Here is a 14,943-nt window from a genome sequence, read left to right as displayed (position 1 = left end):
AATAACAACCACAAAGCTAGAATATGGCCAAGAGTGTCTTCGTGAACAGAATATTCTGAACGATCAAAGTAATGCCATTAATATTCGAAGAATAAATCCCAGTGTGCAGGATCCGCTCTCTGGTGATTTTTGTCAGTAAGTGATTTTTGGACTGTCCAGCAGTTTTGCTGCATTTTCTTGTTATATATGAAGTTAAATGCGTTATTTAGTTATTTAGCCTCCTACAATTGTCATGTGATAATGGATCTTAAATTATTATATATTTTTTAATAAGATATTATTCAATTTATTTTTAATCGTTTTAGTGCTTTAACAATGTAAATGCGATTGGGGTGGCAGGACAGTATGAAGTACAAGAAGTGGTTGAACACTATTTTTTTAATCAAGAGACACCAAACCATTTATGCACCAGAATCCACTGACAATCGACTATAACTCATTCACCGCTGAAAATTCATAATGAACTATTCCAACCATTGAATTGGAAGAGTTAAAATGTGTTTTCAGGGGTGGATGAGTTAATGAAGCTAGTTTGCAGCAGTTTGATTTGCAATAAAGAATAATGCAATACTTTGTCAGAGTTGAAGTCATCTTAGAGATAGTTATCGTTCAGCTCGCATTTAACTTTCGTGAATGCCAATATATGATTATCAAATGTATGTTGATTTTGAAAAAAGGAATATGCAAGTGAACATGAAAACATGAAAACAAAGAACAACTTATGAATCTTTTCCTTGTCATTATATTTAAATATTTTTAACCTCTTACTTTCATTTCCTTGGTTTATGTTTACATTCTCAAAGGAAGCTTTATCCTGTATTTCATTCATAGTACTTGCAGACCATATTTCATACATAAGATCACGTGATTAATTTTGATGAGATGACATAAATAACGTCAGTTTATATTGTCGATATATGATATCCTATTAGGCAAACAATGTTTCATTTACTTCATCGATATAATTTTACCATGTTTTGGTCTATGATCTATGAATATAAAGTATGTTCAGAATGATATATATTTAAGGAACATACTGAGCCAACCTCCTCCTCGCCCTCTCTTTATTGGTTTCAAACAGAAACATTATAATATCAGAGGATATATAAACAATTCTATAATTAAATAGTCCATTGTATCTAATTGGGTTTTTGTACGTTTCTGTACGTTTTGTCACAAATTAAATTTGGAGAGGGTGTAGTTTTAATGACAATCTATATCTTTTTAGAAAAAGAAGAATATTACTAATTTTGAAATTTGAGAGGAGAGTATGCTTTTTATATAAGCCAAACATGTTTCTGTGAGGAAAAGACGAATGTACTGGTCGACGACTCTAATATTTTATTATGTTTCTAATATGCAAAATCAGCAAAAGAAAGATAAGAATAACAAGAAAAATGCAAACATTTTGGTGATTGCATTTGTATAAAATGATAGCATGTCAAAAAAAACGCTGAATATTAACTAGGCTAGTTTACACATTGAATGTAACACAAAGTATCTAAAAGACGGTTACGATCGGTAGAACCTAATCAACAAAATAAAATGCCTATTTTGAGTGTCATACCAGTATGTATTTTCACTCGTTTCTATAGGAATACGCACCAACATCACGCTAATTAATGACATGTACATAGTTTCCGTCATTATTTATTATTATTTTTATATAACAATGCTCTCTATATACTTTACTGTTATTTTTATGCAGCGTTGTCGGAGTAATCACTCTTGCTGGTGTGTGTATCCTTGTTGCAGCTGTTTTCATTATTAAATGGCGGAAATGTAGGTATATTTCTACATTCTTCAGGCTTATCAATTTGCAGTGTATACTATTTGTACTTACGTCAAGCGTTACAACTTTGCACCGTAGATTTCTTTATATTTCGCAGGCGTAAAGGTTTGAACCTACGATTGTTTAAAATATATTTTTTTATAAATTATTTGTTTTACACCGCTTGGCTCACGTGGCCATACGCGTTTTTGGACCGTAAGACCGTGAAGAAGCTTAATTTTTGATACCCTGTAACGATATTTACAAATAAGTGAGCAAAACAATGTTATGAATACGTTATTTGCTTGTATTTTCATTTATATTATTTCTGTTTGCAGCGAGGAGGACACCGATCCAAGAAAGTATGTAACACTATTTCGCCACTTCTCAATCGATTCAGTTTGGCTCAATGTTATACAGTGAATTCGCCCGTGTAATATTTTTACATTTGTCATTAGTGTTATATACCCTGGAGCGTTTTTGATCGGCTGTGCCAGTCAGAAATCGATTGTGACGTCACAATATGGACATTGACGTGACGTCACAAATTGTGAATTTCTATCTCCGCCAAGGCTCGCAAAAATTAAAACTCCTAAGACTCGTTTCATAAAATCTCATATGAAATGAAAACTCATTTAAGATCCTATATATCGCATGAGATATCAACTTCGTACTTTGTCCCCAATAGAATTTTTGTTTTTGTTTTTTAAATACACCAATCTTATCAAAGGTTGGGTGAGGAAGGTATGAAGGCTTCAACATAAAAACTGTAATGATGCATTAAATACTGTTTAACAAATATTCTGTACTAAATAAACAACTGTTCATGTAATTGTATCAAATATTAGACAATGATGTCCTAATACAATTATTGCTGCATAAGGGTGATATTCAACACTACATTACTGTAATACGTATCTCCGTTGCATAAGATTGATGACAAGATACAATTTTACGTATAGAAGTTATATTCAGGAAGTCCTGAAAGGTTAGATGAATTAAACTAAGCAAATAAGTCTTCAAAATTACATATGCTACTTACTTAGATTGAAGTGCACTTACAGTGGTATTTCCTAAGTCTTTAGAATATGTGTTAAGGGCAATCACTGGCACGAATCAATTGCAGCCAATAATCAATATCAGGTGACATATAGCCTTAAGTCTGCTACTTAATAAAAAGTATATTTTAGGAGTAAAATTATATCTGTAAGTGATTAGGATCGTCGCACCTCTCTGAATGACTCCTTTTTGTATCATGGGTTTGTTTTATTACAATCGTATTGTCATTAGTCTTAAGTCTATTATAAGATGTATTATATGTACATACAGCAGGTGCTGATAGTCCGGCTGACAGACCAACAACAAACCTGCTTGAAGATGGACTTCGAGGTATGAAACCAATCTCTTTCTGTACAAATATTAGTCTAGTTCATTTGTTAGAAATATTATAAATATATGACATATGATGTAAAATATAACGCCATTCAGTGTTATATAGTAGAAACTACCAATTACACAACAGAGATAATTTTATTCGAGAGTTAAGCTCATTTGGTAACTACGTATATACACTTTACTTTATTTGCTATAATTTTTATTATTAATTTTGATAAATAATTTTAAAATCTACCTTGTTTTCTTTACTATGATATACTTAATCTTCAATCTGTTTTATAATGTTTTATTTTGGCATTAAAACATTTATATATATTTACCCGTGACATTTAATTGTACATTTGAGCCTGATAATCAATGACTATTACGTAAATTCTTTCATCTGTAAATCCATTGATATTTTGAAATGCACTATATGAAAAATTGAGAACAAGCAATTTCAACTACGGATTCGCTTTATTTTCAGCTGAAGCATCAGTGGTCATTCCACTAGGAGAAGTAAATGCTGAAGGTCAGTTTCAAATAAGACTAATGATGGGCTCAAATTGATTGATATTTGTCTGGTTAATCAAAACAAAATGGGCTTCTCTCTAGGAAAGTGATTAGTCTCTGTACCACATGTTTCAGATGTATAACTAATATTTTGGATTTCTCTCTGTCAGGCCGTTGTTTTGATGTATTTATAGAAATCTATTTTTGATATAAAATACAAAAAATGTGCTGATCAAAAAATCGAATATTTTATTAAAAATATTCAAGCAAGTTTATATATTTTATATATTATCATACTATGATATACTTTATCTTTAATCTGTTTTATAATGTTTAATGTTGGCATACAAACATTTAAATAGATTTTCCCGTGACATTTGATTAAATTCTCTAATCCTTATATTCATTGATATTTTGAAACGCACTTCATGAAAAAATAAGAACAAGCAATTTAAACGACGGATTCGCGTTATTTTCAGCTATAGCATCAGAGGAAACTCCACTAAAAGAAGTAGATGATGAAGGTCAGTTTAGATTACAATTAATGATGGGCTCAAATTGATTGATACTTGTCAGGTTAATCAAAACAAGGCGGGAATGGGCTTCTCTCTAGGAAAGTGATTAGTTTCTGTACCACATGTTTCAGATGTATAACTAATATTTTGGATTTCTCTCTGTCAGGCCGTTGTTTTGATGTATTTATAGAAATCTATTTTTGATATAAAATACAAAAAATGTGCTGATCACAAAATCGAATATTTTATTAAAAATATTCAAGCAAGTTTTGATATTTTTATGTTATATTTGATTGATCAATTGTGAAATCAACTATTTTGATGAGTCGTTTTGAAGCACAAGCGAGTAAAAAATAGATCACACGTGAAAAGTAACAATCTGAATATTTGTTTACACCGCTTGGCTCACCGTGAAGAAGCTAACTGTTTAATACCCTGTAACGATATTTACAAGTGAGCAAAACAATTGTATGAATACGTTATTTGCTTGTGTATTCATTTATATTATTTTCTGTTTACAGCGAGGAGGCCACAAAAACCCATGACACCGATCCAAGAAAGTATGTACCACTATTTCGCCACTTCTCAATCGATTCAGTTTGGCTCAATGTTTCATGTTGATGAGCCAATGATATCACGTTCACAATGATATTAATCTTCTAATTATAAAGAGTGTTAATCGACATTTTGTACAACTTGAAAAAAAGTAATTTGGTCGTCTAATATGCAACAAAAGTTAAACGTCAAAAGCAAACACGTGGAATCGACTTCTAAGTCTGAAGTTAACATTTACCTTACTCAAAGTCAACAACAAAAATAAATAGGATTATGGAAATAAAAATTGCATTAAGTGTTAGAAAGTATAAAAAGTACTTAACAAATAAAACAATGCTGAATAAGGTATGAAGATTTCGATCTCGATACGTGGTTATATATATATCGCATGAAGTATCGACTTTGTACTTTGTCTCCTATAGACACGAATATTATTATTTTAAAAAAAATGCATCAATCTTGACGGCTTCAACATAACAAACTGTAATGATGGATTAAATACTGTTTAACCAATATTCTTTACTGAATAAACAACTGTTCATATAATTGTATCAAATATTACAGACAGTGATGTCATTATAAGTTATTGCTGCATAAGGGTGATATTCAACACTACATTACTGTAATACGTATCTCCGTTTCATAAGATTGATGACAAGATACAATATTACGTTTATAAGTTATATTCAGGAAGTCCTGAAAGATAAGATGAATTAAACTAAGCAAATAAGTCTTCAAAATTACTGATGCTACTTACTTAGATTGAAGTGCACTTACAGTGGTATTTCCTAAGTCTTTAGAATATGTGTTAATGGCAATCACTAGCACGAATCAATTGCAGCCAATAATCAATATAAGGTGACATATAGTCTTCAACTTAATCAAAGGTATATTTTAAGAGTAAAATTATATCTGTAAGTGATTAGGATCGTCACACCTCTCTGAATGACTCCTTTTTGTATCATGGGTTTGTTTTATTACAATCGTATTGTCATTAGTCTTAAGTCTATGATAAGATGTATTATATGTAGATACAGCAGCTGCTGATAGTCCGGCTGACAGACCGACAACAAACCTGCTTGAAAAAAGACTTCAAGGTATGAAACCAATCTCTTTCTGTACAAATATTATTCTAGTTCATTTGTTAAAAAATATTATAAATATATGACATATGATGTAAAATATAACGCCAATCAGTGTTATATAGTAGAAACTACCAATTACACAACAGAGATAATTTTATTCGAGAGTTAAGCTTATTTGCTAACTACGTATATACACTTTACTTTATTTGCTATAATTTTTATTATTAATTTTGATAAATGATTTTAAAATCTACCTTGTTTTCTTTACTATGATATACTTAATCTTTAATCTGTTTCATAATGTTTTATTTTGGCATTAAAACATTTATATATATTTACCCGTGACATTTGATTGTACATTTGAGCCTGATTATCAATGACTATTACGTAAATTCTTTCACCTGTAAATCCATTGATATTTTGAAATGCACTATATGAAAAATTGAGAACAAGCAATTTCAACTACGGATTCGCTTTATTTTCAGCTGAAGCATCAGTGGTCATTCCACTAGGAGAAATAAATGCTGAAGGTCAGTTTCAAATAAGACTAATGATGGGCTCAAATTGATTGATACGTGTCTGGTTAATCAAAACAAGGCGGGAATGGGCTTCTCTCTAGGAAAGTGATTAGTCTCTGTACCACATGTTTCAGATATATAGATAATATTTTGAATTTCTCTCTGTCAGGCCGTTGTTTTGATGTTTTTATAGAAATCTATTTCTTATATAAAATACAAAAAATGTGCTGATTACAAAATCGAATATTTTATTAAAAATATTCAAGCGAGTTTTGATATTTTTATGTTATATTTGATTGATCAATTGTGAAATCAACTATTTTGATGAGTCGTTTTGAAGCACAAGCGAGTAAAAATGGATCAAACGAGAAAAGTAACAATCTGAATATTTGTTTACACCGCTTGGCTCACCGTGAAGAAGCTTCATGTTTGATACCCTGTAACGATATTTACAAACAAGTGAGCTAAACAATGTTATTAATACGTTATTTGCTTGTGTATTCATTTATATTATTTTCTGTTTACAGCGAGGAGGCCACAAGAACCTATGACACCGATCCAAGAAAGTATGTACCACTATTTCGCCACTTCTCAATCGATTCAGTTTGGCTCAATGTTTCATGTTGATAAGCCAATGATACCACGTTCACAATGATATTAATCTTCTAATTATAAAGAGTGTTAATCGACATTTTGTACAACTTGAAAAAAAGTAATTTGGTCGTCTAATATGCAACAAAAGTTAAACGTCAAAAGCAAACACGTGGAATCGACTTCTAAGTCTGAAGTTAACATTTACCTTACTCAAAGTCAACAACAAAAATAAATAGGATTATGGAAATAGAAATTTCAATAAGTGTTAGAAAGTATAAAAAGTACTTAACAAATAAAACATTGCTGAATAAGGTATGATGGTTTTGATCTCGATACGTGGTTATATATATATCGCATGAAATATCGACTTTGTACTTTGTCTCCTATAGACATTAATAAAAAAAAAAAACATCAATCTTGAAGGCTTCAACATAAAAAATTGTAATGATGCATTAAATATTGATTTACAAATATTCTTTACTGAATAAACAACTGTTCATATAATTGTATCAAATATTACAGACAGTGATGTCATTATAAGTTATTGCTGCATAAGGGTGATATTCAACTCTACATTACTGTAATACGTATCTCCGTTTCATAAGATTGATGACAAGATACAATATTACGTTTATAAGTTATATTCAGGAAGTCCTGAAAGATAAGATGAATTAAACTAAGCAAATAAGTCTTCAAAATTACTGATGCTACTTACTTAGATTGAGGTGCACTTACAGTGGTATTTCCAAAGTCTTTAGAATATGTTTTAAGGGCAATCACTGGCACGAATCAAATGCAGCCAATAATCAATATAAGGTGACATTTAGTCTTCAACTTAATCAAAGGTATATTTTAAGAGTAAAATTATATCCGTAAGTGATTAGTATCGTCACACCTTTTGAATGACTCCTTTTTGTATCATGGGTTTGTTTTATTACAATCGTATTGCCATTAGTCTTAAGTCTATGATAAGATGTATTATATGTACATACAGCAGCTGCTGATAGTCCGGCTGACAGACCGACAACAAACCTGCTTGAAAAAGGACTTCAAGGTATGTAACCAATGGTTTTCTTTACAAATATTAGTCTTTGTTCATTCGTTAAAAATATTATAAATATATGACATATGGTGTAAAATATATCACTATTCAGTGTTACATAGTAGAAGCTACCAATTACACAACAGAGATAAGTGTATTCGAGAGTTAAGCTCATTTGCTAACTACTGACATAAACTTTACTCTATTTGCTATAATTTTTATTATCATACTATGATATACTTTATCTTTAATCTGTTTTATAATGTTTAATGTTGGCATACAAACATTTAAATAGATTTTCCCGTGACATTTGATTATACATTTTGAGCATGATGATCAATGATTATTATGTAAATTCTCTGATCCGTATATTCATTGATATTTTGAAACGCACTTCATGAAAATATAAGAACAAGCAATTTAAACGACGGATTCGCGTTATTTTCAGCTATAGCATCAGAGGAAACTCCAGTAAAAGAAGTAGATGCTGAAGGTCAGTTTAGAATACAATTAATGATGGGCTCAAATTGATTGATACTTGTCAGGTTAATCAAAACAAGGCGGGAATGGGCTTCTCTCTAGGAAAGTGATAAGTCTTTGTACCACATGTTTCAGATATAGATAATTTTTGGGATTACAGATTATTTTTCTTCTGTCAGCTGTTGTTTTGATGTATTTATAGAAATCTGTTTTTTATTTGAAATACAAAAAAATGTTCTGATCACAAAATCGAATATTTTACTAAAAATATTCAAGCACGTTTTGATATTTTTATGTTTAATTTGATTTATCAATTGTGAAATTAACTATTTTGATGAGTCCTTTGGAGGTACAAGCTAGTAGATAATGGAACACACGTGAAATGTAACAATCTGAATATTTGTTTTACAGAGCCAATTGTATGTCAACCCGAGAGCCAGATTCAATAATGTTGAGAAGACTCTTTTGTCCAAGCATGTAGATATAATCATTGAAAGCAGCATCTCTCGACTGATGTTAGTGACCTACGTTTGTAATCTAACGTTTAGCATCAATTTCTCAGGAAAAAACAATTGAAGGATACCTTGAACTCACGATGGAGATGTTAGTTTGTGAATATCTTAAGTATGACAAAACTCTGTTTGGAGGTTGAAGGTCACGAGGACCTAGTCAGTGGGGTGTTACAGAGCTCTGAGAAATTACTGATAAGTTTACATTAAACTATGAAATATGATTTTCTGACATGGGATAGATATCAGTTGCATCTATCTGCGTTGGGTGTTTATTTATTTAACTTTCATCAGGAAAGAATTTTCTTGAGCGAAACAATTTGAGACCATGGACTGAGCGTCGTGGCTGACTACTACTCAGGACTTGCCTTTACCTGACCTATAAGCTATACATGTGTAAGGACTTGCCTTTACCTGGCCTATAAGCTATACATGTGTAAGGACTTGCCTTTACCTGGCCTATAAGCTATACATGTGTAAGGACATGAACCTGAGAGACCAGGGATATACTGTGTAATTTACAAGTATAACAGTTCTGTATCTATCAACACTTCCAATATGCCAGCCGGTAGTAGAACACAACGAGGACAGAGTGTCAGTAACAGGACCAGTGGAATTGGAGCTAGTCAGACATGTTTGAAATCAACGGACGACCGAATGGACGAAATCTACGTCATTTTGAAATCCTTGATTATCGAGGAGCTTCTGGGTCGGAAGTTAGAAAAACTCAAGGCTGATATCCAACGTGAATGTACTGAGCGAATCAAACACCTGGAAGAGAGAATGAAAGACCTGGAAATCGAAAATGAGGACTTGAAAGTCACAGTTTCGAAACTAGAGGAAGGGATCGAGAGCGCTAAGGATAGATATTCGGAAAGCATGGGGAAACAGAACGACGTCGAGCAACATGGGCGAAAAATGTCCCTGAGAATTGTCGGATTAAAGGATCCTGGGGAGAGAGAATCAGTAGAAGACTGTGTTGAGACTGTCGTGAGTTTTGTACGCGATACGCTGAAGTTTCCAATATAATCAAGTGACATTGATATAGCGCACAGGCTTGGAAAGTCTAATGGACCCAGACCAAGGAATGTGATAGTGAAATTTACACATCGCAGGAATAAGCAAGAAATAATTCACGCTCGAAGGAACTTGAAAGGATCCGACTTCGTTATATTTGAGGATCTGACTAGTTTTAACCAGCTCAGGGAGGCCTTTCACATGGATTGTGTTAAGAACTCATACAGTGTTGATGGGAAACTTTTTTTGATACTAAAGAAAGGAAAAAAACGTTAACTTTTATTTGATACCCAACTCGAGGAGAACTGAATTACTTTAATTTTGGAACCATGAAATAAAATTCTTATATGATACCTCATAATGGAAGATCGGTATGGACGTAAGTTACGCCAGCGCTGTCTGGTTACCGTCCTGTAACTATATTGGTGCTATCCTAGTGTATAGAAGAGTGCAGTCTATAAGAAATAGAGAGTTCCTTATTATTATCGTGTGTGTGGTATGAAAGTTTATTATTGTTCGGTAATGAATTAATGCATGATTGGATATTCTAACATGCAGGTAAGATAAATACTTTGCAACGTTAAAAAAATCAAAGTATTGACGGTTTTCTGGAGAGAGGCTTTGGCCCTTATACACACTGAAGCAAGATAATCATGTGTTTACGCATCATATATAAGTAGTAGAAGAAGAAGTTGTCTTGATTAAAATGAGTTGCTATATGTACTTTGCTAAGTCTTCACTTTTATATGTATATTCCGAATATCCAAACCCACTTCTCCATTCCGGTTATGTTTTTCATTGTGTAATTTCCGGTCGTGTACTTCCGGTAATTCTAAGCAGTGCGGTCAGGCTGATCAGGTTTTTCAGCGACAAGCAAGTTTATAGTGCTTGGTAGTAGTCGGTTTTATCTGTGTCTTGACCCTAAAAATATGTTTTTATATCTTTCCTTCCTTCTCCTTATCTTTCCTTTTTCAATAAATGCCTTAGGAGGTTCAGTGTCCAGTATATATCGTGGCAACCTGGACATAACATGATGTGGGAGGGTAGGTTGTTTACTTCTCACATTTGTATTACTTTGTTAAATATAATTGTTGTTTATGATTTAGAGACAGGGCTCTGTTACTTTCTGTGTTATTCACCCTTATTTAGGGTAGGGATTTTCGTTCAGTATAGGATTCCTGGCGATCAGCTTCTACGATACCGTGCTGAAATCTGTGTGTTTACACTTTTGAGACGGCCGGAAGTGGGTGATAGTAATAACAGGAATAGGTTCCCGCTCCTTGCTCACATGCTTTTAGATGGTGAGGCTGGGTTCGAGATAAACAGTTGGTCACTCATCTTCGAGGCTATTTGGTGTGGGGAGCAGGGGGTATAATACAGCAGGTCCGGGCGGGGATCGGTGTCTCGACAGGGTCGGTGAGCCGACCCACTTCACCTGGTGAGGAGGAGAATCATACCGCCTCATGCGCTGTTAACAGTGCAAAACAAAGGTGCTGCTAACAAGGACTACATGATGTTTTCGTTCCTGGGATATATAGAGTGCTATAGGAACTACAGTACATTTACGTATGGATAGTCCGGGGCTTCGGGCTAAGGCATCGGTACATGGTGGTTCGCTGTAGATCTATAGGGAGCTAGGAGCACGTGGTCGTAGTCTACTGGTAGTACTGTTAGGTAGGATAGGCCAGTACTCTACATACGTAGGGATTGAGTTTCTTAACATTAGTTGTCATTGTTTTGCACTAATGCTATGTTTTGTATTTGTTTAACTTGTATTACCACTACATCCATTGTTCGAACTTGTAGTGAAAACAAGTCTGTAACCTGACGAAAGAGGCGAGGAATGCAGGGGAAGTTGTCGACTCGTTACCATTGCTAAAATCGGCTAGAGATAAGGTTTTAGAAATTATTTCAAATTATCATTTTATTGACATCTACAGGGAATATCATCGGAATAGCAGGAGATTCACTTGGCGTAGAAGTAACCCTATCAAACAGGCTAGATTATATTTTTTTCTTGTTTCAGAAAACCTTTTATCAAGTATAAATAACTGTAGTATTGAACCACCTGGCTATAGATCAGATAATTCTGCCCCCATTATTGCTTTGAAACTGAATGAATTTAAAAAAGGTAAAGGTCTATGGAAACTAACAATTCCTTATTATTTGACCCTGAATATATATGGTTAAAAACTGCATTGAAAATATCAAGTTGCAATATTGTTTGCCTGTATATAATTTTAATTCCATTAAGAATATCCCTGATAATGATATACAGTTTATAATAAATGATCTGCTTTTTTTGAGACTTTATTAATGGAAATAAGAGGTGGGTCTATTTCATACTCATCGTACAGGAAAAAACAAACAAAACTCAGGGAGGAAGAGATTAAAAAATCCATATCAGTAATAGAAGCTGAAACAAACCCAGACCTGGAGCAATTAAGGGAGAAGAAAAGGGAATTAAAATCTATTCGTTTGAAGAGAATTAGAAGAAGTATCATTAGATCCAGGGCAAAAAGGGTAGGAGAAGGAGAAAAACCAACATCTTGCTTTTTCAATCTTGAAAATTGAAACTATACTTTTAAAATTATTCCCAAAATTCAGAGAGAAAACAATGATATTATTACAAAATTAATGGAGGTAAAATCTTTTTATGAAAATGTATATAGATTTAAAGAGGTTGATACATCTCAAGAATTGCAATGTTCCAAAGCTAAGTAACAATGAATCGCACAGCTTAGAGGGTAGAATAACACTTGATGAAGCAGTGAAAACTCTTAAAGAAATGGGGAAAAAAGTCCAGGGTCTGACGGCTTCACAGCAGATTTTTTTAAGGTATTTTGGAAAGATGTAGGTACTTTTGTTGTTCGTTCCATAAATTATGGTTTTTCAATTGGTCAGCTTTCAGTTACTCAAAGACATGGTGTAATAACTTGTATCCCCAAGGGAGATAAATCACGTCATTTTTTTAAAAACCCATTACACTTTTAAATATTACATATAGAATAGCATCTGGTGTAATTTCACGTCGTTTTAAAACAGCATTGGGAAACATTATTCTTTCTGTATATGATCTGATTCAGGATCACAACATCCCAGGAATGTTAATAATAATAGATTCAGTTTTATGGGAAATTATAGATAAAGTACTTGGCTATTTAAACTTTGAGGAAGATGCAAGAAAATGGGTAAAAACTTTTCATAATAATGTAAGTGCATCTATTAATCAGGGGGGCAATATCTCTCAACATATTAATATTGAATGTGGATGTCGTCAAGGTGATCCTATCGCACCATATATTATTTATACTCTGTGATGAAGTCTTAGCAGCAAAAGTAAAAAACAATAACCTCATTCGTGGTATCAATGTGTGTGGTGCGAGAGTGAATAAACTACGAGATTTTGTTGTATATATGTCATTAAAATATATAAGCATATGTGTTCATCTGATAAGAATATGATGATAATGATTCGTTATGGATGATGATGATGATGATGATGATGATGATGATGATGATGATGATGATGATATTTTAAAACGTGTAGATGTGAGTGTGAGAGAATTTGCTATTTTTTGTATATGTAAAAAAATCCTTGTGATAACTTGATAATCATATAATAAGTAAACAAGATGAACAAATGTGTGTTAATGATCTCAGAGTTTCATTAAATTTATCAAAAACTGGAAAGAAAAAAAAAAAGAAAAAAAGAAAAAAACTTTGCATAAAATGATCGTCTTTTGATGGAAAATGTTAACTGTCACAAAATTTCCAAAATCTCTGATGGGTTTAACGTTTAGCAAATCCAAAGATACTGAAACGTTTATATGTATGTTACATGAAGAAAGCGACATACATGTATTATGATTGACTTGGCAAAACAATCCTAACATTTGTAAACTGTCGTCGCTCCATATATAACACACGTATTCTTAGGATAATAGGTCGGTATATTTTTCCAATAATACTAGAGGAATTAATTCTGTGCATTAAGAAATATATAGACTTTTATGATAGGGTTGTATCATGATCATGGGCATTCCCAAAATGAAGGCATTGTATTTTTGTTCTGTGATTGTACATTTTTAAGACGATTCATTTGCCTTGGTAAGTTATTTTGACACAATCGTTGAATAAATGTTAAAACGTAAATTATCCTGCCTTTGAACAACTAAATGGATTACATATTATGTTATATGATAATTTTTTATAGGTGTATTACTTGTTGAATCTTGTAAGTAAGTCATCTCTCCTGACACAACGACAATCGTTTTTCACATAGAATGCTACACCACCGCCCACTTTTGATTTCCTGTCGAGGCGAAGTAAGTCATAGCCACCTATTTGGAAATCTTTGTCTAGATGGTTTTCATGGAGCCATGTTTCTGTTTCACCAATAGCGTCCACATCTGAATTTAGAGTTAATATTTTGAATTCATCAAATTTGTTGTTTAAGCTTCTGACATTCCACGACGACAATTTAAGTCAATTAGGAGCTTGACTGTCAATAAGACATTCCAGAAATGTTGGCTGTGATGTCTCTACATTGTTGACAGTGTCAATGCACTGGTCACAGAACCATTTCTACAGATTTTCCTCTCCAACTGCTATATAATTGTCTGGAAGGCATTCTTTATGCCAAGAATTAAAACATCCAGTACAGTATACTTCAATGCTTTCCAGGTATACAGGTGAGTTACACCGATCACAGTTCGTCCCTGCTCTAGTACTAATACCCTGCTCTTCAGGGACAGGATTAAGCTCTATGTCGTTTGACAATAACAGGTAAAGGTAGAATGCCAAATGAGAACTTTTCACCTTCACATTATCTGGCCTTTGTGTTGTACTTGTAACTTCCTTGCTGAAATCTCTTTTCCGTATATACAAATGTTTAAATCCAAGACTGGCCATGTATTGTTGGGGTGATAACTGTCATGTTTGCAAAGTTTCAGTTTATACAGGCTGCT

The 14,943-nt window shown here is 33.0% G+C and overlaps 1 protein-coding gene across 11 annotated transcripts in view; it reads left to right on the top strand.

Annotated features, from left to right (window-relative positions):
• The window catches only part of LOC110462748, a 38,527-nt gene extending 27,826 nt beyond the window's left edge, over positions 1 to 10,701 (top strand). For 3 of the 11 annotated variants that reach the window (XM_021516885.1, XM_021516883.1, XM_021516884.1), the window contains exons 12-23: positions 1,709 to 1,782; positions 2,110 to 2,133; positions 3,101 to 3,160; positions 3,633 to 3,677; positions 4,138 to 4,182; positions 4,695 to 4,733; positions 5,760 to 5,825; positions 6,299 to 6,343; positions 6,859 to 6,897; positions 7,920 to 7,979; positions 8,416 to 8,460; positions 8,859 to 10,701. In XM_021516885.1, coding sequence (XP_021372560.1) covers positions 1,709 to 1,782; positions 2,110 to 2,133; positions 3,101 to 3,160; positions 3,633 to 3,677; positions 4,138 to 4,182; positions 4,695 to 4,733; positions 5,760 to 5,825; positions 6,299 to 6,343; positions 6,859 to 6,897; positions 7,920 to 7,979; positions 8,416 to 8,460; positions 8,859 to 8,896 — 580 coding nt within the window. In that variant the 3' untranslated portion in view covers positions 8,897 to 10,701. The remainder of the gene's footprint in view (positions 1 to 1,708; positions 1,783 to 2,109; positions 2,134 to 3,100; positions 3,161 to 3,632; positions 3,678 to 4,137; positions 4,183 to 4,694; positions 4,734 to 5,759; positions 5,826 to 6,298; positions 6,344 to 6,858; positions 6,898 to 7,919; positions 7,980 to 8,415; positions 8,461 to 8,858) is intronic. The other 8 variants (XM_021516887.1, XM_021516886.1, XM_021516889.1 and 5 more) reach the window with 8 other exon arrangements.
• The last annotated feature ends 4,242 nt before the right edge of the window (positions 10,702 to 14,943 follow it).

Source organism: Mizuhopecten yessoensis, unplaced genomic scaffold, assembly GCF_002113885.1.
Source record: "Mizuhopecten yessoensis strain PY_sf001 unplaced genomic scaffold, ASM211388v2 scaffold10829, whole genome shotgun sequence".
Lineage (NCBI taxonomy): Eukaryota > Metazoa > Mollusca > Bivalvia > Pectinida > Pectinidae > Mizuhopecten > Mizuhopecten yessoensis.
This window is presented reverse-complemented; position numbering and strand designations above follow the sequence as displayed.